Source organism: Ovis canadensis, chromosome X (genome assembly GCF_042477335.2).
Source record: "Ovis canadensis isolate MfBH-ARS-UI-01 breed Bighorn chromosome X, ARS-UI_OviCan_v2, whole genome shotgun sequence".
Lineage (NCBI taxonomy): Eukaryota > Metazoa > Chordata > Mammalia > Artiodactyla > Bovidae > Ovis > Ovis canadensis.
This window is the reverse complement of record NC_091727.1, coordinates 56,377,518-56,400,975: the sequence shown is the minus strand read 5'-3', so window position 1 is coordinate 56,400,975 and position 23,458 is coordinate 56,377,518. Positions and strand designations below refer to the sequence as shown.

Sequence of the window (23,458 nt, the reverse complement as noted above, 5' to 3'; positions counted from 1 at the left end):
AAGCTTCAAGACACCCCAGGCCAGTTGTGTCAGAAATTGGCCCTACCCACTGGAGTCCAACACCAGCTGTGGGGCCCTGAAGCCGGACCTCAGGACTCAGTTCTTTCTGCTAGTGGGCCAGCACTAGTCAGAGGACCTGGCTTCAACCACAAGTCTGTTGGCAACAACCCCAGGATCTCTTGGACCCTGGTTCTGACCACCAGTAAGCCAGCACTAGTCCTAGGGCCCCCTGCTGTTTCACAGCCAGCTGCCTACTGACTTGGTCCTGCAGCACCCACATGAGGCAAAACCTGTCAACCAGCTGGACTGAAGGTAAGCCATGACTACCAGACCACCCATAGTAGTCAGCCCACCACAACAGAAAGACCCATGTAGCCCACATAGGGGGCACCCTTAGAGAATTTAGCTCTGGTGATAAGAGAGGAATGTGTTTCTGGGACACAGAGGATGTCTCTTACAAAAGGCTACTTCTTCAAGGTTGGGAAATGTAACCAACCTACCGTATATATACAAACAACAACTTAGGCAAAATGAGGTGACAGACAAACATGTTCCAAATGAAGGAACAAGACAAAATCCCAGAAAAAAAAACTAAGTGAAGTGGAGACAGCCAATCTAACTAAAAAAGAGTTTGGGGGTAGTGATCATACAAATAATCAAAGAACTTGGGAGAAGAATGGATGCACAGAGTTGAGAAGGTAAAAGTTTTTAACAAAGAGTTGGAAAATATAAAGAACAACCAAAACCAGGTGAAGAATACTATAACTGAAATAAAAAATACACTAGAAGGAATCAACTGTAGACTAAATGATACAGAGGAATGGATCAGCAAGCTGGAATACAGAGTAGCAGAAATCACTGATGCTGAACAGAAAAAGAATGAAAAGAAATAAGGACAGTTTAATAGATCTCTGAGACAACATCAAGAGCACTAATATTCACATTATAGGGAACCCAGAAGTAGAAGAGAGAAAAGTGCTGAGAACATAATTGAAGAAATAATAGCTGAAAATTTCCCTAACTTGGGAAAGTAAACAGACATTCAAATCCAAGAAGTGCAGAGTGACCCATACAGGATTAAATCAAAGAGGGACACACCAAGATAAACTGTAATTAAAATGGAAAAAATGAAAATGAAGTGAAGTGAAAGTCATGTTTAGTCATGTCCGACTTTTTGTGACCCCATGGACTGTAGCTTGCCGGGCTCCTCTCTCCATGGAATTCTCCAGACAAGAATACAGGAGTGGGTTGCCATACCCTTCTCCAGGGGATCTTCTCAACCCAGGCATTGAACCCGGGTCTTCTGCATTGCAGGCAGATTCTTTACCATCTGAGCCACCAGAGAAGCAATAAGGGAAAAAGCAACACATTACAAACAAGGGAACTCCCATAAGTCTATCAGTGGACTTTTCAGCAGGCTAGAAGGGAGTGGTATGATATATTTAAAGTGATGAAAGGGGAAAACCTATAACCAAGAATAAGCTACCTGACACGGCTCTCATTTAGATTGATGGAGTGGTGAAAAGCTATACAGACAAGCAAAAGATAAAAGAGTTCAGCACCACCACACAAGTCGTACAAATGTTAGAGACCTCCCTAAGAGAAAAACAGAAACCCACAACTAGAAACATGAAAATTACAAAATGAAAAAGCTCATTGGTAAAAAATAAATATACAGTAAAGGTAGAAAACCAACCACATAGAAAGTAGAAGGTTAAAAGAAAGAAGGAATAAATAATCTATATTTGCAATAGTTAAGGATTACACAAAAGAGTTAGATATAAAATATGATGTCAAGAACAGTAAATTGTGAAGGAGGAGTGTACAAATGTTGGATTGTTAAAATGTATTTGAAATTAAGAGATCAGTAACTTAAAACAATTAAGTATAAATGTAGATATAAACCTCATGGTAACTACAAATTTAAAACCTATAATAGGTACACACACACAAAAGACAAAACAGAGGAATCCAAACATAACACTAAAGATAGTCATCAAATCATAAGAGAAGAGAGTAAGGGAGGAAGAGAACAAAAAGTACTAAAAATGACCAGAAACAATGAACAAAATGGCAATAAGTACATACCTATCAGTATTTACTTTCAGTGTAAAAGGACTCAGTGCTCCAATCATAAGACATTGAGTGGCTGAATGGATACAAAAACAAGACCTGTATATATACCGCCTAAAAGAGACTCACTTCAGATCTAAAGACAAACACATACTGTAAGTTAGGGGATAGAAAACATTATTCCATGCAAATGGAAAAGAAAAGGGGATAGCCATAGTTATATCAGGCAAAAAGACTTTAAAGCAAAAGCTATTACAGGAGAGAAAGAAGGATAGTACATAATGATAAAGGGATCATTCCAAGAAGAAGGTATAACAATTGTAAATATATATGCACCCAACATAGGAGCACCTAAATGCATGAAGTAAATATTAATAGACATAAAGGGAGAAACTGATAATTACACAATAATAGGAAGGGACTTTAACATCCCACTACATCAATGAACAGATCATCCAGAAAGGAAATAAACACTTAAAAAGACATATTAGAGAAAGTGGAATATATATGTATATATATTCCATCAAAAAGCAGCAGAATGCACATATTTTCAAGTTTACAAGGAACTTTCTCCAGGATATATCACATACTAGATCACAAAACAAATCTCGGTAAACTTGCATGTGTATATGTGCTTAGTTGCTCAGTCATGTCCAACTCTTTGTGACCCCACGGACTGTAGCTTGCCGGGCTCCTCTCTCCATGGGATACTCCAGGCAAAAATACTGTATTGGGTAGCCATTCCCTTCTCCAGGGGATCTTCCAGACCCAGGGATTGAATCTGGGTCTCCTGCATTGCTGGCTGATTCTTTACTATCTGAGCCACCAGGGAGGCCCCTTGGTAAACTTAAGAAAATTGAAATCATATAAAGCATCTTTTTCTTTCACAATATTATGAAACTAGAAACCAACTAAAAGCAAAAAAAAAAGAAAAAGAAAAAGGAAAGAAACCTGTGAAAAACAGAAACATGTGGAGGCTAAATAATATGTTACTAAACAACCAATGGATCACTGAATAACTCAAAGAGAAATTTTAAAAAATGGCTGGAGACTGATGAAAATGAAAACACACAATCCAAAATATATGAGACACAGCAAAACAGTTCTAAGAGAGAATTTTATAGTGATATAAGCTTAACTAATGAAAGAAGAAAAATCTCAAAGAAACTAACCTTACACCTAAGTGAAGTGAAGTGAAGTGAAGTCGCTCAGTCATGTCTGACTCTTTGGGACCCCATGGACTGTAGCCTACCAGGCTCCATCCATGGGATTTTCCAGGCAAGAATACTGGAGTGGGTTGCCATTTCTTTCTCCAGGGGATCTTCCTGACCCAGGGATCGAACCCAGGTCACATAAAGGAAGTAGAAAAAGAGATCAAATCCTAAAGTTGGTAGAGGAAAATTCATGAAGATTGGAGTAGAAATAAATAAAATGAAGACTAAAATACAATAGAAAAGGTCAGTAAAACTAAGGGTTAGTTCTTTGAAAAGATAAACAGAATTGATAAACCCTTAGCCAGACTCATCAAGAAAAAAGAGAGATGGCCCAAATGGATAAAATTATGACAATGGAGATACCATAGAAATGCAAAGGATAATGAGACTCCTACAAATAATTATATACCGATAAAATGGACAATATAGAAGAAATGGACAAATTCCTAGAAATGTACCATCTATCAAGACTGAACCAGGAAGAAATAGAAAATATGAACAGATCAACTACCAATAATTTAATTGACTCAGTAATGAAACAACTTCCAACAAACAAAAGTCCAAGACCAGATAGCTTCACAGGTGAATTCTCAGTTCAGTCAGTTCAGTTCAGTTGTTCAGTCATGGTCAACTCTTTGTGACCCCATGGACTGCAGTATGCCAGGCTTCCCAGTCCTTCACCAATGTCTGGAGCTTGCTCAAACTCATGTCCATCGAGTCTGTGATGCCATCCAACCATCTCATTCTCTATCATCCCCTTCTACTCCTGCCTTCAATCTTTCCCAGTATTAGGGTCTTTTCCAATGAGTCAGTTCTTTGCATCAGGTAGCCAAAGTATTGGAGCTTCAGCTTAAGCATCAGTTCTTCTAATGAATATTCAGGTCTGATTTCATTTGGGATGGACTGGTTTGATTTCCTTGCAGTCTAAGGGACTCTCAAGAGTCTTCTCCAACACCACAGTTCAAAAGCATCATTTCTTTGGCACTCAGCTTTCTTTATTCTACATCCATTTGTGATAAAAACTCTCCAGAAAGTGTACATAGAGGGAACATACCTTAGCATAATAAAGGCCATATATGATAATCCCACAGCTAACATCATATTCAACAGTAGCACAAAGCTGAAAGCATTTCCCCTAAGATCAGGAAAATATATTCCCACTATTTTTATTCAACATAGTATTGGAATTCCTAGCCATGGCAATCAGACAAAAAAAAAAAGAATTATAAGGAATCCACATTAGAAAGGAAGAAGTAAAACTGTCACTATTTGCAGATGACATGATATTATACATAGAAAATCCTGAAGACACCATCCGAAAACAAGTAGAGCTCATCAATGAGTTCGGTAAAGTTGCAGGATACAAAATTAATATACGGAAATCTGTTGAATTTCTATCTACTAACAATGGACCATCAGAAAATTATGAGAAAATCCTATTTACAATAACATTGAAAAGAATCAAATATGTAAGAATAAACTTATCTAAGGAGGTAAAAAGACCTGTACTTATATACTGATGAAAGACAATACAAACAGATGGAAAGATATACCTTTTTCATGGATTGCAAGAATTAAAATTGTTAAAATGACCATACTACCCAAGGAAATTTACAGGTCTGATGCAATCCCTGTCAAAATACCAATGGCATTTTTCCAGAACCAGAGCAAATAATTCTAAAAATTTGTATGGGACAAAAGACCCTGGAAACCAAAAAATTTTTGAGAAAGAAATACTCCCTAACTTTAGACCTTACTACAGAGCAATAGGCAATAGTAATGGCACTAAAACAGATATATAGATCATTGGAACAAAATAAAGAACCCAGAAATATACCTACACACTTATGATAAGTTAATCTACAAAAAAGGAAGCAAGAATAGACTATGGAGAAAAGACAGTCTCTTCAATAAGTGGTGCTGAGATAACTGGGCAACTACATGTAAAAGAGTGAAATTACAACATTTTCTCATACCATATACAAAAGTAAACTCAAAATGGAGTTAAGACCTAAATATAAGACCTGAAACCATAAAACCACTAGAAAAGAATATAGGTAAAACACTCTTTGACATAAATTACAGCAATATTTTTTTTATCTGTCTCCTAAGGCAAGGAAATAAAAGCAAAAATAAATGGATGGGGTCCAGTTAAAATTAAATGCTTTTGCATAGCAAAGGAAACCATCAACAAAATGAAAAGACACCCTACAGAATGGGAGAAAATATTTGCAAATGATATGACCAATAAGGGGTTAATATCCAAAATATATAAATAGCTCATACAACTCAATATTTAAAAACAACCCAATTAAAAAATGGAAGGGAGGCTCAAGAGGGAGCCTATATATATTTATGGCTGATGAACGTTTTTGTACAGTAGAAACCAACATAACATTCTAAAGCAGTTATCTTCCAATAAAAAAATGGGCAGAAGACCTAAATAGACAACTTTTCCAAAGAAAATATACAGAACACCAACAGGCACATGAAAAGATGCTCAAAATCACTAATTATCAGGGGAATGCACATCAAAGCCACTATGAGATATCACATCACACCTGTCAGGATGGTTATCATCAAAAAGACCACAAATGTGGGCAAGGATGTGGAGAAAGTGGAACCCTAGTATACTGTTGGTGGGAAAGTAAACTGGTACAGTCACTATGGGAAACAGTATGGAGGTTCCTCAAAAAACTAAACATAGATACCACATACGTGTTCAGTCGCTTCAGTTGTGTCCAACTCTGACCCTATGGACTATAGCTTGCTAGGCTCCTAGGATCCAACAATCCTACTTCTGGCTATATATCTGAAGAAAATTAATTCAAAAATATACATGCACCTCAATGTTCACAGCAGCATTTTTTGTAATAGTGAAGATATGGAAGCATCCTTACTTACTGCCCATCAACAGATGAATTGATGAAGAACAATTGTTACATATGTAAAGGTTGGAGTGGCTAAAAAGTTCATTTTTTTCCCTGTTATATATAATGGAATAGTACTCTGACATTTAAGAGAATGAAAATTTGCCATTTGCACTGACATGGATGGACCTTGAGAGTATTATGCTAAGTGAAATAAGTCAGATAGAGAAAGACAAATACTGTATATTATCCTTTATATATGGAATCTAAAAAATGAACTAGTGAATATAACAAAAAAGAAATAGACTCACAGGTATAGAGAACAAACTTGTGTTTACTAGTGAGGAGAAGGAAGAGGGGAGGTGAAGGTAGGGGTAGGGGATTAAGGGATATAAATTATTAATATTATATATGAAATAAATAAGCTATAAGGATATATAGAACAACACAGGGAATATAGGCAAATATTTTATAATATGTATAAATGGAGTATAAACTTAAAAATTATGAATCATCATTTTGTACCCCTAAAATTTATATAATATTATAAAACAATTATACTTCAATAAATAGAAAAAAATCCATCAGAATATCATTGGATACAAAAAATTTTCCAGACATTGTCAAATGTGTCCTGGGGGTGGGAGAAAATAACCCCAGCTGAGAACCACTGGTTTAAAGGTATGGTAATGTTATAGTTAAGAGCACAGTTTTTTGCACAATTATGTATAAATCAAGACTGTTTTGCTTACTGGTTGCATGACCTTGAGCAAATCACTTCACTTTTCTGAACCTCACTTTACCCTTCTGTAAATGGGGACAATGAGGGTTGATTTAGGGTTGTTGTAAGATTAAATGAGGTCATGTATATAAAATAATATATAGTGTCAGTAATAATGTGCTAATATTATTAACCATTCTTAATTAACAAAGATTACAATTTCCTAGGAAATGGTAAATGAGGAAAGCAGGAAGTTTCTTAAGGGTATACTGAGAACAAATTTTTTAATTGACTGTAATGTCATAAAAGAGTTCAGCTCTTCCCGTTTGCTAGCAGCTTCATCATTTAAGACCCTCAAAGATAAGAGGGAGTATTACATCTTTCTCTCAAAGATTCCATAGCCAATTTTGGAAAGGTAGGATATTGAGTTCTACTCTATAGAATCTATATAATCTGAGTAAGGGTCACTGAGATTTCTATCTATATGTAGGCACAATCAGCCTCCAACCTACCCCTTCTCTAGAAGTCAATTCTCTAAGTATCAAGGAGATGAGAAGAATCTTACCGTAGAATTACACCAGAGACACCGGAAATCTTGAAGTCTCTGGTAACTGCCACAGTTCTCCTGACATACTGCACACTGAGAACTGGCAGATATGTTTCCTTCTACCCACTGATGAGGCATGGTTTTCTGAAGGATAGAAAGAGACAAGATATAGAAGTTAGAGACATAAAGAGAGGAAGGCCAGATGGAATAACTGTACTACCCCCCGGAGGACACTAGATAACCCTAAGGAAGTTCTCCATCGTCCTGCTCTCCCTACTTCAATGCTAGTGACCAATGACAGGTGGAAGATGGGAGGAGGCTTTCATTCTTATAGATTTGTTTGGATCATGAGCTTAGGGAACAAACCTACTTGGGTTGTCTGTGTGTCCTGGCTGAAGGGGAGATGTAAAAGGGTGATTACGAGAAAGCATGGCTGGTACTCACTACTTCATCTGCAGGCATGAGGAGGTCATCAGTAATGGATAATGTATTCCATTTGCAATCTTTGTTTGCTCTTAAAGCACATAATCTGTGAGACTTTACTTTGCACACTGTAAAAAGAAGAAAAAAGATGGATGTTAATCTGGTGACAATGAAGATTCTAATTTTTTTCCCTAAGCTGCTCTAAAAGTTAGAACCTAGATGCATCTAAGTATTATGACTTAACTCCAAAGGCTTATTTTCCATACATTTCAGTTTCTTTTTATCCTTCCTGGCCAAATTTTCGACTACCCAACTTGAATGGAAATTGATGATAAAAAAGAGGTGATTTTCTGTTTTTTTTTTTTTTTCAACCATGTGACTATATTGTCCAGTCCTCCCAGATCCAACCTTCTCTTTTGATTCATGAAAATTCTTCCTCATGCCGGTTTCCTCCCATCTTCTTTTCCTAGTCTGTTAAATATCAGGGTTAATCTTACACTGGACTCAGTGATGTGGTTTGAGTCAATGATACTAAAGCCACATGAACTTTTTCACCCCTCTCTCCTCCCACTGAGCTTCACTTCCTGAAGGAATCAGAAAGTTACCTTCACAGATGATAACATTTCGAGATAAGGCAGGAATGCTCCCCCGACAAACATTGCAGTGCTGGGTCCGGGGACTATGGCTCGAATACCAGTAGTGCATTCCAACAAGAAAAGGGTTGTTTTCTGCTGCAGGTATCTAAAATAAAGCAAAGAGAACAAAGAATAGAGAGTTAATCACAGAGATGGATGAGGGAAGGCCAGAAAACCTAATGCTAAGGGTGAAATGGCCATCTATATAAGGTATCAGAGCATGTGAAAAGTAAGAATCAAAGTTGAGCTGACACTTAATAAACCTCCCATCTCTATTTTTTTTCCCAGCGGTTTTGGAAAGGGAAAAAGAATGAGGGGGTGGGATTTCCTGGCAGTCCAGTGATTAAGACTCTACACTCCCAGTGCAGGGCGCATGGGTTCCAAATCCTCTGACCAGGCAAGAAAGGGAGGAAGTAGGGCTCTGACTCTGGGCTAAGGAATGCTTGTCAGGCTTTAGCTTCCTCCTGGAGATATATTACCCTTCCTGGCTTACTGCTGCCAAGTGAGTAGAGAATTGCATTGCTGGGACAACAGTTTCATTTCAGAAGCTTCTGGCCAAAGCATTCTTTTCAGAATACCATGCTCTGACTGCCTATAGAAATTTTCTGGTTAATCAATTTAATTCATTCAAAATTCATTAAATATTTACCAAGTAACTACTTGGCACTTTTCAAGGCACTGGGGATATAGTGATGAATAAGACGAAGTCTCTGCCTTCTGGAAACAACATTCTGTTTGGTGTCCCTCTTTCATGGTATTGAATTTGATGTTTACTATTAACCTGTCTGTAAATGCTGCATTTGTTTAACACAGCCTATTTCTCATGACTATTGGGCAGGCATAGGGTATAACAGCAACTAGTTTCGGGGTTAAAAGCAGAAGGGGAGGGGTGGACACCAAAAACCCCTCAATTTATTCTGGGTGTACATTCCACAGGACACTTCCACCTTTTCTCTAATTCCTGTGGATGCCTGATCTCTTCTTTCTCTGCCTTCCTCTGGAATGTAGACATAGGCATACACATTCAGCTCTTTATTCTTGATGTTATAATCATTTGGGCGTAAAGGCATAAGACCTTAAAATGAAATACACATTCTTCCTGATAGTGGTCCCTGAGAGAGAGAGAGAAGGATAGGAGAGAGAGAAAAAAAGAGGGGGCGGAGAGAGGGCACTATTGAGGGACCTAGCACATTTAGTCTTCAACGTTGATTAATTTATAGGAATTAGTCATTTAAAACATAGCCTGTATATGGTACTCTTTGAACCCTGCTTCCCTCTCTGGCATGCTATTTATGTGCTAAATTGCTGTTGGATTGACCAGGAAGCTTCTGGAAGGAAAAGCTACGAGGATGAGACAAAGGCTCATCTAGTATGAGGTCACTTTGTGATTGTATTATTTTTTGCATATTGAGACCCTGGCAAAGTTCCAAGAAGATCAGAGTAGAGAGTGGAGAGTCATGAGGAAATGAGATAGACTTGGTCTTGACATACTGAGCAACCAGCACCTTTCCATTTCCCAAACCACTAGATTATAACTCTAAAAGTACCTTCCTTCCTTCCAGCTTCCCCCTCTCCTCCAATAATTACTAAGAGTTACTTAGTACGAAGCTAGGAACTAGAGATGCAGAGATGCATGATCCATAGTTTTTGCCCTCAAGGAGCTCAGGGTCTACTGTAGGAGACAACTTCCTAAATGGATCCTTCCAGTATAGAGTTACAAGTGAGCTCTCCTATAATGTTCAAGATTCTATGGGACAAATGGAAGAAATGAAGAACTCTGAGTAGAATACTGAATTTCATGGTACAATTGGCTACATAATATAAACATATATAAAATGGACATTGTTTTGGTTCAGCAGTAGAGGAAATGGGATTTATATTCCTTATGTGCATCTTATTGTATAAGGAAACTTTGATGTATACAACCCTGAGTGAGTATGTGTTGTACGCTGAATTATGTCCCTTGCCAAAATATGTTCAAATACCTAGTATCTGTGAATGTGATCTTATTTGAAAATAGGATATTTATAGATGCAATCAATTTAAGATGTGGTCATAATGGATTGGGGTTCCCTGGCGGTTCAGACGGTAAAGAATCTGCCCACAATGCAGGAGACCTAGGTTTGATCTCTGGGTCAGGAAGATTCCCTGGAGAAGGGAATGGCAACGCACTTCAGTATTCTTGCCTGGAGAATTCTGTGGACAGAGGAGCCTGGCGAGCTACAGTCCATGGGGTCACAAAGAGTCGGACACGACTGAGCGACTCACACACACATACACACACACAATGGATTAGAGTAGGCCTTAAACCAGTGACTACTGTCCTTACAAGAAGAGGGAAATTCAGACACAGTTACAGGAGAGAACCGCAAGTGCTGACAGAGGGTGAGATTGGAATGATGTGTCTACAAGTGAAGAAATGCCAAGGAATGCCTGTAATCATTAGAAGTTAAGAAGAGGTAAAGAAAGATTGTCTTCTAGAGGCTTCAGGAGAGCATGGCCCTGCCAATACACTGATTTTGGAATTCTAAACTCCAGAACTGTGACAGATTTTCTTAATTCACAAATTTGTGGATTTGTTGTAGCAGTCCAAGTTTTTATAGTCCAACCCCAACAAGAAGTTTGGGGTCCAACTCTTAGTGACAAAAAGTTTGGGGTCCAACTCTTAGTGACAAGAAGTTTGGGGTCCAACTCTTTGTGACCCCAGGAACTATAGCCCACCAGGTTACTCTGTCCATGGGATTGCCCAGGTAAGAATACTGGAGTGGGTTGCTGTTTCCTTCTCCTGGAGATTGAGTTTATTTTAGATGCCACATGCAAATTAGGACATACAGTGCTGTCTTTCTGTGTCTGGCTTATTTAATTTAGCATAATGTCTTCCAGGTTCATCCATGTTATTACAACTGGCAAGATTTGCTTCTTTTTAAAGGCTGAACAATATTCCATTGTATTTGTATATAAAAATATTACACTTTTAACCCATTAATCCACTGAGGGGCATTTAGGTTACATCCATATCTTGGTTACTGTGAATAATGCTGAAAGAAACATGAGAGTGATGATACATAATCAAGATCCTGATTTCATGTCCTATAGATATATATACCCAGAAGTGGAATTGCTGGAGCAAAAGGTAGTTATATTTTTAATACTTTGAGAAACTGCAATACTACTTTCTATAAGGCCTGTACCAATAATAATTTATTATTAATCTCTTTTTTCCACATTCCTGTCAGGACTTATTACCTCTTGTGTTATCTCTTTTTTTAAAAAATATTGAAGTATAGTTGATTTACAATATTGTGTTAGATCCAGATACAGTAAAGTGATTTAATTATACATGCTGTTGTTGATGTTCAGTTGCTAAGTCCAGTCCAGCTCTTTGGGACTTCATGGACTGCAGCACACCAGGCTCATCTGTCCTCCACTATCTTCCAACTCAATGGTGATTCTATCTAACCATCTCATCCTCTGCCACCCCCATCTCCTCCTGACCTAAATCTTTTCCAGCATCAGGGTCTTTTCCAACAAGTCATTTCTTCTCATCAGGCAGTCAAAATATTGGAGCTTCAGCATCCACAACAGTCCTTCTAGTGAATATTCAGGGTTGATTTCCTTTAGGATTGACCAGTTTGATCTCCTTGCAGTCCAAGGGACTCTTAAGAGTCTTTTCCATCACCACAATTCAAAAGCATCAGTTTTTCAGTGCTCAGCCTTCTTTATGGTCAAGTTCTCACATCTGTACATGATTACTGGAAAACTCATAGCTCTATCAGACCTTTGTCAGCAAAATGATGTCTCTGCTTTTTATTTTTTATTTATTGCTTTTAATATGTTATCTAGGTTTGTCATAGTTTTCCTTCCAAGGAGCAAGCGTCTTTTAATTTCATGGCTGCAATCACCATCCGCAGTGATTTTGGAGTCCAAGAAAAAAAAAAAATCTGTCACTGCTTCTACTTTTTCCCCTTCTGTTTGTCATGAAGTGATGGGCCCAGATGCCATGATCTTAGTTTTTTTGAATGTTGAGTTTTATGCCAGTTTTTTTCACTCTCCTTTCACCCTTATCAAGAGGCTCTTTAGTTCCTTTTCACTTTCTGCCATTAGAAAGGTATCTGCATATCTGAGGTTGTTGATATTTCTCCCAGTAATCATGATTACAGCTTGTGATTCGTCCAGTCCAGTATTTTGAATGATGCACTCTGCCTATAAGTTAAATAAGCAGGGTGACAATATACAGCCTTGTCACACTCCTTTCCCAATTTTGAACCACAAAGTTGTTCCATGTCCAGTTCTAACTGCTGCTTCTTGACCTACATAGAGGTTTCTCATGAGGCAGCTAAGGTGGTCTGGTATTCCCATTTCTTTAAGCATTTTCCAGTTTGTTGTAATCCACACAAAAGCTTTTGTGTAGTCAATGAAGCAAAGTAGATGTTTTTCTGAAATTTCCTTGCTTTTTTCTATGATCCAGTGGATGTTGGCAATTTGATCTCTGGTTCCTTTGCCTTTTCTAAATCCAGCTTGTATATCTGGAAGTTCTCAGATCACATATTGTTGAAGCTTAACTTGAAGGATTTTGAGCATTAACTTGCTAGCATGTGAAATGAGCACAAGTGTATGGTAGTTTGAACATTCTTTGGCATTGCCTTTCTTTGGGGTTGTAATGAAAACTGACCTTTTCCAGTCCTGTGGCCATAGCTGGGTTTTCCAAATTTGCTGACATATTGATTATAGCACTTTAACAGCATCATTGTTTTTAGTATTTTAAATAACTCAGCTGGAATTTCATCATCTCCACTAGCTTTGTTAATACTAATACTTTCTAAGGCCCACTTGACTTCACACTCCAGGATATCTGGCTCTAAGTGAGTGACCACACCATCGTGGTTATCCAGGTCATTAAGACCTTCTTTGTAAAGCTTTGTGTATCCTTGCCACCTCTTTTTAATCTCCTCTGCTTCTTTTAGGTCCTAGCCTTTTCTGTCCTTTATTGTGCCCATCTTTTCATGAAATGTTCCCTTGGTATTTCCAATTTTCTTGACAAGATCTCTAGTCTTTCCCATTCTATTGTTTTCTCTATTTCTTTGCATTGGTTACTTAAGAAATCCTTCTCATCTCTCCTTGCTATTCTCTGGAGTTCTACAATCATTTGGGTATATCTTACCCTTTCTCTCTTGACTTTCACTTCTCTTCTTTCCTTAGCTATTTGTAAAGCCTCCTCAGATAACCACTTTGCCTTCTTTCATTGCTTTTTCTTGGGATTGGTGTTGGTCATTGCCTTCTGTACAATGTTACGAACCTGTCCACAGTTCTTTAGGGACTCTATCTACCAGATCTAATCCCTTGAATCTATTTGTCACCTCCACTGTATAATCATAAGGGGTTTGATTTAGGTCATACCTGAATGATCTAGTGGTTTTCCCTACTTTCTTCAATTTAGGCCTTAATTTTACAATAAGGAGCTCATGATCTCAGCCATATTCAGCTCCTTGTCTTGTTTTTGCTGACTGTATAGAGCTTCTCCATCTTCAGCTGCCAAGAATATAATCAATCTGAATTCTGTATGACCGTCTGGCTACGTTCATGTGTAGAGTTGTCCCTTGTTGTTGAAAAAGGGTGTTTGCTATGACCAGTGTTTTCTTTTGACAAAACTCTGCTAGCTTTTGCCCTGCTTCATTTTGCGCTCCAAGGCCAAACTTCCCTGTTATTCTGGGTATCTCTTCACTTCCTACTTTTGCATTCCAATCCCCTATGATGAAAAGGACATTTTTTTTTTTTTTGGTGCTACTTCTAGAAGGTGCTGTGCGTCTTCATAAACGTGGTCAACTTCAGCCTTTTTGGCATCAGTGGTTGGGGCATAGACTTGTATTACTGTGATGTTGAATGGTTTACTTGGAAACAAGCTGAGATCATTTTGTCATTTTTGAGGTTGCACCCAAGTACTGCAGTTCAGTCTCTTTTGTTAACTATGAGGGCTACTCCAATTCTTCTAAGGGATTCTTGCCCACAGTAGTAGACATAATGGTTACCTGAATTAAATTCTCCCATTTCTGTCCATTTTAGTTCACTGATTCCTAAGATATCAATGTTCAGTGTTGCCCTCTCCTGCTTGACCATGTTTAATTTACCTTGATTCATGTACCTAACATTCCAGGTTCCTATGCAATATTGTTCTTTACAGCATCAGAGTTTACTTTCACCTCCAGACACGTCCACAACTTAGCAATGTTTCTGCTTTGGCCCAGCCTCTTAATTCTTTCTGGAGCTAGTAGTAATTGCCCTCCTCTCTTCTCCAGTAGCATATCAGGCACCTTCTAACCAGGGGAGCTCATCTTCCAGTGTTATATCTTTTTGCCTTTTCATACTGTCCATGGAGTTCTCCAGAGATCAAATTGCCAACATCTGCTGGATCACAGATAAAGCAGAATTCCAGAAAACCATCTACTTCTGCTTCATTGACTATGCTAAAGCCTCTGACTGTGTGGATCACAACAAAATGTGGAAAATTCTTAAAGATATGGGAATGCCAGACCACCTTACCAGCCTCCTGAGAAATCTGTATACAGGTCAAGAAGCAACAGTTAGAACCAGACATGGAACAATGGAGTGGTTCAAAATTGGGAAAGGTGTACATCAAAGCTATATATTGTCACCCTGCTTATTTAACTTATATGCAGAATACATCATGAGAAATGCCAGGCTGGATGCAACACAAGCTGGAATCAAGACTGCAGGGAGAACTATCAATAATCTCTAATATGCAGATGACACCATCCTTATGTCAGAAAGTGAAGAGGAACTAAAAAGCCTCCTGATGAAAGTGAAAGAGGAGAGTGAAAAAGCTGGTTTAAAACTCAACATTCAAATAATGAAGATCATGGCAGCTGGTCTCTGCACTTTATGGCAAATAGATGGGGGAACAATGGAAACAGTGACAGCCTTTATTTTCTTGGGCTCCAAAATCATGCAGATGGTGACTGAAGTCATGAAATTAAAAGACACTTGCTCCTTGGAAGAAAGCCATAACAAACCTAGACAGCATATTAAAAAAGCAGAGACATTACTTTTCTGATGAAGGTCTGTATAGTTAAAGCTATGGTTTTTCCAGTAGTCTTGTATGGATGTGAGATTTGGACCATAAAGAAGGCTGAATGCCAAAGAATTGATGCTATTGAGTTGTGGTTTTGAGAAGACCCTTGAGAGTCCCTTAGACTGCAAGGAGATCAAACCAGTTAATCCTAAACCAGTTAATCTTAAAGGAAATCAGTCCTGAATATTCATTAGAAGGACTGATGCTGAAGCTGAAGCTCCAATACTTTGGCCACTTAATGCAAAGAACCGACTCATTAGAAAAGACCCTGATGCTGGGAAAGATTGAAGGCAGCAGAAGGGGACGGCAGAGGACGAGATGGTTGGATGGCATCACTGACTCAATGGACATGAGTTTGAGCAAGCTCCAGGAGATGGTGAAGGATAGGGAAGCCTGGCATGCTGCAGTCCATGGTGTTGCAGAGTCAGACACGACTGAGCGACTGAACAACATTACTACCTATTATTTTACACTGCTCCACCCCAAATATCTATAACAATCCTTTACCCTTTACTAGTTACTTAAGACATCAGGTTATATTTTTTTAACTTTTATATGCATTTTTGCTAATAGTAGAGAAAGAAAACCTGAATTCTTAAACAATAAAACATTAGCATTTTACTGGAAAACTTGACCACTTTCATATATAGGTTCTCTATACTTCTTTTAATGGCTTTTATAAAGTTTGCTAGCTTATGATTATGGGATTATAGAATCCATTATCCCTCTTGAGTATCACAGGGCCTATACATCTCCTATACATCAGTTTCTTTTTACATTTGAATAATCTTCCCTATTATCTCTAAAACCTTCATAGCAGAACTTTAATTTAGAATGAACTATATATCACTCTCTTTCTAACCCTGGCCCCAAGATTACCCTCAGATTCATTTATTCATTCAAAGAATATTTATTGAGCCTCTACTATGTGCCAGACACTGCTTTAAGTAAATAAATGACAAAAACCCCTCCCCTCTTGGAACTTACATAACTTCTAGTGCAGTAGGTTTGTAGAAGACTGAGCAGAGGGCATAGCCCAGAGTTTCAATGGTAGCACCACTTGTTGCAGGGAGCAGTAGCCCAGGGCTTGGTATTGTTAAGGAGAAAAGGAACCCTGCCACACTTTGGGGAAGACTGTTCCTTGCTCTTCCCTCTATATTTCCTTTGTTGTGAACAGTAAACAGAGAGGCAGAAGGGCATAATGGTTACGGACATAGGCTTTGGATTCACATAGCCTGGGTCTAAATCTTGGCTTTGCACCTGAGTAGTTATTTTGTCTTGGTCTGGTTCCTTATCCTTGAGCCTCAGTTTCCTTAGTTGTTACCATAGTCACTTTGCAGACTCAAGTCAATACTGCTGATTGCAGCTATGCTATTGATAACAAGAACATCTAAGTTAGCTTAGTTCTCACATACATCTTGAGTACCTCATCCATTGAGCAAACAGTGACATCTATATATAAAGTGGATGTGTACACAGGTATCTAAACCACATATTTACCAAGGTTTGAGTCTAATTGAATTAATCCTATTTATAGACAGATTTCCTAATGATATACATCCAAAATTCCTGATCAGATGGTATCTGCTTCCATTTTATTATTTCCCTGTTTGAAAGGTGGCTTAGCTAATGCAGTCAATTAAGTGGTTTGTTTGTTGTTTTTTTTTTTTTGGTGCACTACTTTATTTTTTTTTTAATTTTAAAATCTTTAATTCTTACATGCTGAGAGTTGAGTGGATTCTCTATTATTTACCCTACCTTACGAATTTCTCCCTGTTGCACGGTTTTTATGACATTAATCCATTCTTCCATGTCTTTCCGATTGGGTGCAGCCAGCGTAACTTTTCGTTGTGGCGTGATCACCTACAGAAAGTCACATTATTAGCTGATTCCCAACTCAAACTTTGCCCCCAAACATAGCATTTGAACTCTCTAAGATACTAGGCAGGTCTACCAAGCACAACCAAAGCCACTTCTTAAATATATGACAGCAGTTCCCAGAGCCACCCCAACTAATAACAGTAATAAACAACAATTTAAAGGCACGCACTATGTACTGGGCACTGTTCTATTTTACTTTACGTATCTTATTTATTTCAATCTTCATTACAAATCCAAGAGCTAGGCAGTATTATTTTCCCTCACTTTATAGTCAGGATATTTTTTTCTGTGGCAAAGGGAGTTAAATAACTTGCTCAGGGCAAAAGAGTAGGTAAAAAACTAAGCCAGAATTTGAATCTCGATTCTTTGGCTCCAGCACACATGCTCTTAAACACTAGGCCAAGCACCCATCTGTTACTCAAATAAAGTTGCCTGAAAATCTTACTTGTTTGCTTGCTGCTCTACCTACCTGAAATGGTAAAAGTGTTTCTTTTTCATTAGGGTGTGCCTATTTCTGTTTGAGGGGAGGGTGAGACTGGAGTGAGGAAACTAAAAATCTAGTTTCTTTGTTTCTTATGGTCAGGGAAAATCTGAGGAGAATTTTACTATTATCCCTCTTAATCCTGCTTGGTGCAAGAGCCTTGCAGAAACAATGAGAAAGCCATGTTGAGGGTCTAGCAGAGGTAGACCCTGCTAACTTCATCTTCTCCCAAAGGGCAGGAGGAGCATGGATAGCTATAGCTCAGTCATTGCTTCAGTGGCCCTACTTGTCTTCATTACCAGTGCCCACCACCCCAAGCCCAAATCTTGCAGCTAAAGCTCACCACAACGACGAACAATTTGTTCTTCTTGTGCATGTAGCACCGCATGATTCTGTGATAATGGCAATAGGAACTAGTTGGAATTAGTAACAACAGTCACTCCTTTGGTCTAAACCCATTCTTATGTGGGGTTGATGCATAGTGCCTCCATGTTTTAATTAGGCTAAGGGGAAACCTAGCCCTTGGAATTATTGTAGAATGGATACCCAAAACATTATTGTAGAATGGATACCCAAAACATTATGCGTATCACTCAAAAGTTAAGATTTTGGAACAGGGTCAACAGAACCCTCAGCTTTTTCCTGGGTCAGTATGATGCAATGAGAGAAGTGAGAGTAGGGTCTCCTTTCAACTGCTCTCCTTTCAAAGGAGAATAGACTGTGGGCCAGCCATGGGAGCAGGGTATTGGGCCCATAGCTCTTTAGTCTGCTAAGTACCTTCTCCACCTGCCTGAAGAGGAACCCTGCTCTCCATAACCCACCACTGACACTGAGAAAAAAACATTTCTGTGAGGAGATGGGTAGGAAAATTCTTGGGCCAATGGACTTGTTATTTTTCAGTGAGATTTCTATTCTGAATTTGCCTGAATGACCAAGTCTTATGACATTTTAGCAGTGACAAGCCCTTGAATACATCCCTGGAAAACCCTCTGCTTTCTTTGAGGTACTCTCATTAGTAATCTCAGCATAGAGTAACTTTCACTTTGGATTTAGGTTCTTATCTGTTTCATCAAAGGAGAAAATGTCATGTAGCTCAAATATCTTGATATAGTCTACAACATATTAGCAGTCTCTTGAAAGCCTCCCAATGATATTCATTTAAATTACCTTCACCGGAAGGATTGATTTTTGAAATAGTCACCCCCATCCTGAAATCAGCTCTGCTTTTATATCAAACTGGTAATAGAGACCAGGGCAATCATGCTTTTTCCCCCCATCAGTGGGCTGATAGAAAATACTCACATGAATAATCTTTAGCACTCATTTGCAATGCTACTTTAAGTGCATTTCCAAACACACTTTGGGATTAAAGAAGACATGGGAAATTTGAATTCCAAACAGGCGACAGGTGGGTATGGAGACCCCTCTTCCCAGCTAGCTCTCACCCTTGCCCAATCAGGCAATCTTAATCTTACTTACGCAAAAACTGTGGCAAAGGTTTCTACAGCTGCTTTCTGCCAAGGCAACTTGAGACAAATCAATTGTTTCAAAGCGTGCAAACTGGAAAGGTATGAGAAGAAGAGGGAAAAGGAACCATCTGGTTATTGAGGCAAAGGTACACTAAAAAGTAAACACACACACACACACAGGCACAGTAAAAGGCATTTTTGGCAGTTATAACCCCATTATTTCTTTAGCTTGAGTGCTGGATTTATTTAGCATTATGATTTTGATTGATATATCATGTAACAAACAGAAAATTAACCAAACTAAACCCAAAACACAACTCTTCCCAAAACTTTTATATGGATTTATAGGAAAGCTTAGGTAGCTCAGGATTATTTAAAACTAAAGGTTTATGCTGGAGAATATAGTGGGATACTGCCTTCATGGATCACAGCCTTGTTGTGGTGAAGGGCCTTGCATAATTCAAGGAAGCTATGAGCCATGCCATGCAGAGCCACCCAAGATGGACAGGACATAGTGAAGAGTTCTGACAAAACATGGTCCACTGGAGGAGGGCATGGCAACCCACTCCAGTCTTCTTGACTGGAAAACTCCATGAACAGTATGAAAAGGCAAAAAGGTATGATACTGGAAAATGAGCCCCCAGGTTGAAAGATGTCCAATACGCTACTGGGGAAGAGTTCAGGGAAATTACTAATAGCTCCAGAAAGAATGAGGCTTCTCTGGTGGCCTAGAATCTGCCTGCAATGCAGGAGCCGCAGGAGATGCAGATTTGATCCCTGGCTCAGGAAGATCCTCTGGAGGAGGGCATGGCAACCCACTCCAGTGTTCTTGCCTGGAGAAGAATCCCATGGACCGAGGAGCCTGGCAGGCTACAGTACCTAGGGTTGCAAAGAGTCAGACACAACTGAAGTGACTTAGCATGTACTCAGGCCAGAAAGAATGAAGTGGCTCAGTAAGAACCTAACAGAAGCAGAAGAGATTAAGAAGAGGTGGCAAGAATACAGAGGAAAACCATACAGAAAAGGTCTTAATGACCCAGATAACCATGAGGGTGTGGTCAATCTCGTAGAGCCAGACATCCTGGAGTGTGAAGTCAAGTGGGCCTTCAGTTCAGTCACTCAGTCATGTCTGAATTTTTGTGACCCCATGGACTGCAGCATGTCAGGCCTCCCTGTCCATCACCATCTCCTGGACTTTACTCAAACTCATGTCCATTGAGTCAGTGATGCCATCCAGCCATCTCGTCCTCTGTCGTCCCCTTCTCCTTCTGCCTTCAATCTTTCCCAGCATCAGGATCTTTTCAAATGAGTCAGTTCTTAGCATCAGGTGGTCAAAGTATTTGAGTTTCAGCTTCAGCATCAGTCCTTCTAATGAATATTCAGGACTGATTTCCTTTAGGATGGACTGGTTCGATCTCCTTGCTGTACAAGGGACTTTCAAGAGTCTTCATTAACACCACAGTTCAAAAGCATCAATTCCTCAGTGCTCAGCTTTCTTCATAGTCCAACTCTCACATCCATACACTACTACTGGAAAATCCATAGCCTTGACTAGATGGACCTTTGCAGGCAAAGTAATGTCTCTGCTTTTTAATAAGCTGTCTAGTTTGGTCATAACTTTCCTTCTGAGGAGCAAGCGTCTTTTAATTTCATGGCTGCAGTCACCATCTGCAGTGATTTTGGAATCACCAATATAAAGTCTGTCACTCTTTCTACTGTTTCCCCATCTATTTGCTGTGAAGTGATAGGACCAGATGCCATGATCTTTGTTTTCTAAATGTTGAGTTTTAAGCCAACTTTTCCACTCTCCTCTTTCACTTTCATCAAGAGGCTCTTTAGTTCTTCACTTTCTGCCATAAGGGTGTTGTCATCTGCATATCTGACGTTATTGATATTTCTTCCAGGAATCTTAATTCCAGCTTGTGCTTCATCCAGTCCAGCATTTCTCATGATGTACTCTGTATATAAGTTAAATAAGCAGGGTGACAATATACAGCCTTGCTGTATTCCTTTACTGATTTGGAACCAGTCTGTTGTTCCAGGTTCAGTTCTAACTGTTGCTTCCTGACCTGCATACAGATTTCTCAGGAGGCAGTTCAGGTGGTCTGGTATTCCCATGTCTTGAAGAATTTTCCACAGTTTGTTGTGATCCACACAGTCAAAGGCTTTGGCCTAGTCAATAAAGCAGAAATAGATGTTTTTCTGGAACTCGCTTGCTTTTTCAATGATCCAACAGATGTTGACAATTTGATCTCTGGTTCCTCTGCCTTTTCCAAATCCAGCTTTAACATCTGGAAATTCATGGTTCATGTTGAATCAGGTTGAAGCCTGGCTTGGAGAATTTTGATCATAACTTTGCTAGCGTGTGAGATGAGTGCAATTGTATAGTAGTTTGAGCATTCTCTGGCATTGCCTTTCTTTGGGATTGGAATGAAAACTGACCTTTTCCAGTCTGTGGCCCCTGCTGAGTTTTCCAAAATTGCTTGCATATTGAGTGCAGCACTTTCACAGCATCATCTTTAGGGATTTGAAATCAGATTGATTATATTCTTTGCAGCCAAAGATGGAGCAGCTCTATATAGTTAGCAAAAACAAGACCAGGAGCTGACTGTGACTCAGGTCATGAACTCCTTATTGCAAAATTCAGACTTAAACTGAAGAGAGTAGGGAAAACCACTAGACCACTCAGGTTTGACCTAAATCAAATCCCTTATGACTATACAGTGGAAGTGAAAAATGGATTGAAGGGATTAGATCTGATACACAGAATGCCTGAAGAATTATGGATGGAGGTTCATGACGTTGTACAGGAGGCACTGATCAAGACCATCCCCAAGAAAAAGAAATGCAAAAAGGCAAAATGGTTGTTGAGAAGGCCTTACAAAAAGCTATGAAAAGAAGAGAAGTGAAAGGCAAAGGAGATAAGGAAAAATATCCATCTGAATGCAGAGTTCCAAAGAATAGCAAGGAGAGATAAGAAAGCCTTCCTCAGTGATCAGTGCAAATAAATAGAGGAACAATAGAATGGGAAAAACTGGAGATCTGGTGAAAAAAATTAGAGATATCAAGGGAACATTTCATGCAAAGATGAGCACAATAAAGGACAGAAATAGTACGGACCTAACAGAAGCAGAAAATATTAAGAACAGGTGGCAAGAATACACAGAAGAACTATACAAAAAAGATCTTCATGACCCAGAAAACTACGATAGTGTGATCACTCACTTAGAGCCAGACATCCTGGAATGTGAAGTCAAGTGGGCCTTAGAAAGCATCACTATTAAAACAAAGCTAGTGGACGTGATGGAAGTCCAGCTGAGCTATTTCAAATCCTAAAAGATAATGCTGTTAAAGTGCTGCACTCAATATATCAGCAAATTGGAAAACTCAGCAGTGTCCACAGGACTGAAAAAGGTCAGTTTTCATTTCAATCTCAAAGAAGGGCAATGCCCCAAAATGTTCAAACTACTGTATAATTGCATTCATTTCACATGATAGTAAGGTTATGCTCAAAATTCTTCAAGCTTGGCTTCAGCAATACAAGAACTGAGAACTTCCAGGTGTACCAGCTGGGTTTAGAAAAAGCAGAGGAACCAGAGATCAAATTGCCAATATTTGTTGGATCATAGAGAAAGCAAGGAAACTCCAGGAAAACACCTACTTCTGCTTCATTGATTATGCTAAAGCCTTTTACTGTGTGGATCACAACAAACTGTGGAAAATTCTTAAGGAGACGTGAGTACCAGACCACCTTACCTGTCTCCTGAGAAACGTGTATGCAAGTGAAGAAGCAACAGCTAGAACCAGATATGGAACAATGGACTGGTTCAAAATTTGGAAAGGAGTCTGAGAAGGCTGTATATTGTCACCCTGCTTATTTAACTTATAGGCAGAGTGCATCATGAAAAATGCCAGGCTGGATGAAGCTCAAGCTGGAATCAAGACTGTCAGGACAAATACCAACAACCTCAGATATGCAAATGATATCATTTTAATGGCATAAAGTAAAGAGAAGCTAAAGAGCCTCTTGATGAGGGTGAAAGAGGAGAGGGAAAAA

The 23,458-nt window shown here is 39.0% G+C and overlaps 1 protein-coding gene across 1 annotated transcript in view; it reads right to left on the bottom strand.

The window, feature by feature from the left end:
- DGKK (diacylglycerol kinase kappa) overlaps positions 1 to 23,458 on the bottom strand; it is a 175,794-nt gene that overhangs the window by 97,345 nt on the left and 54,991 nt on the right. The window contains exons 3-7 of the mRNA XM_070291185.1: positions 19,412 to 19,492; positions 17,329 to 17,433; positions 8,454 to 8,589; positions 7,873 to 7,976; positions 7,444 to 7,569 (exon numbers count right to left, since the gene is read on the bottom strand). Coding sequence (XP_070147286.1) covers positions 7,444 to 7,569; positions 7,873 to 7,976; positions 8,454 to 8,589; positions 17,329 to 17,433; positions 19,412 to 19,492 — 552 coding nt within the window. The remainder of the gene's footprint in view (positions 1 to 7,443; positions 7,570 to 7,872; positions 7,977 to 8,453; positions 8,590 to 17,328; positions 17,434 to 19,411; positions 19,493 to 23,458) is intronic.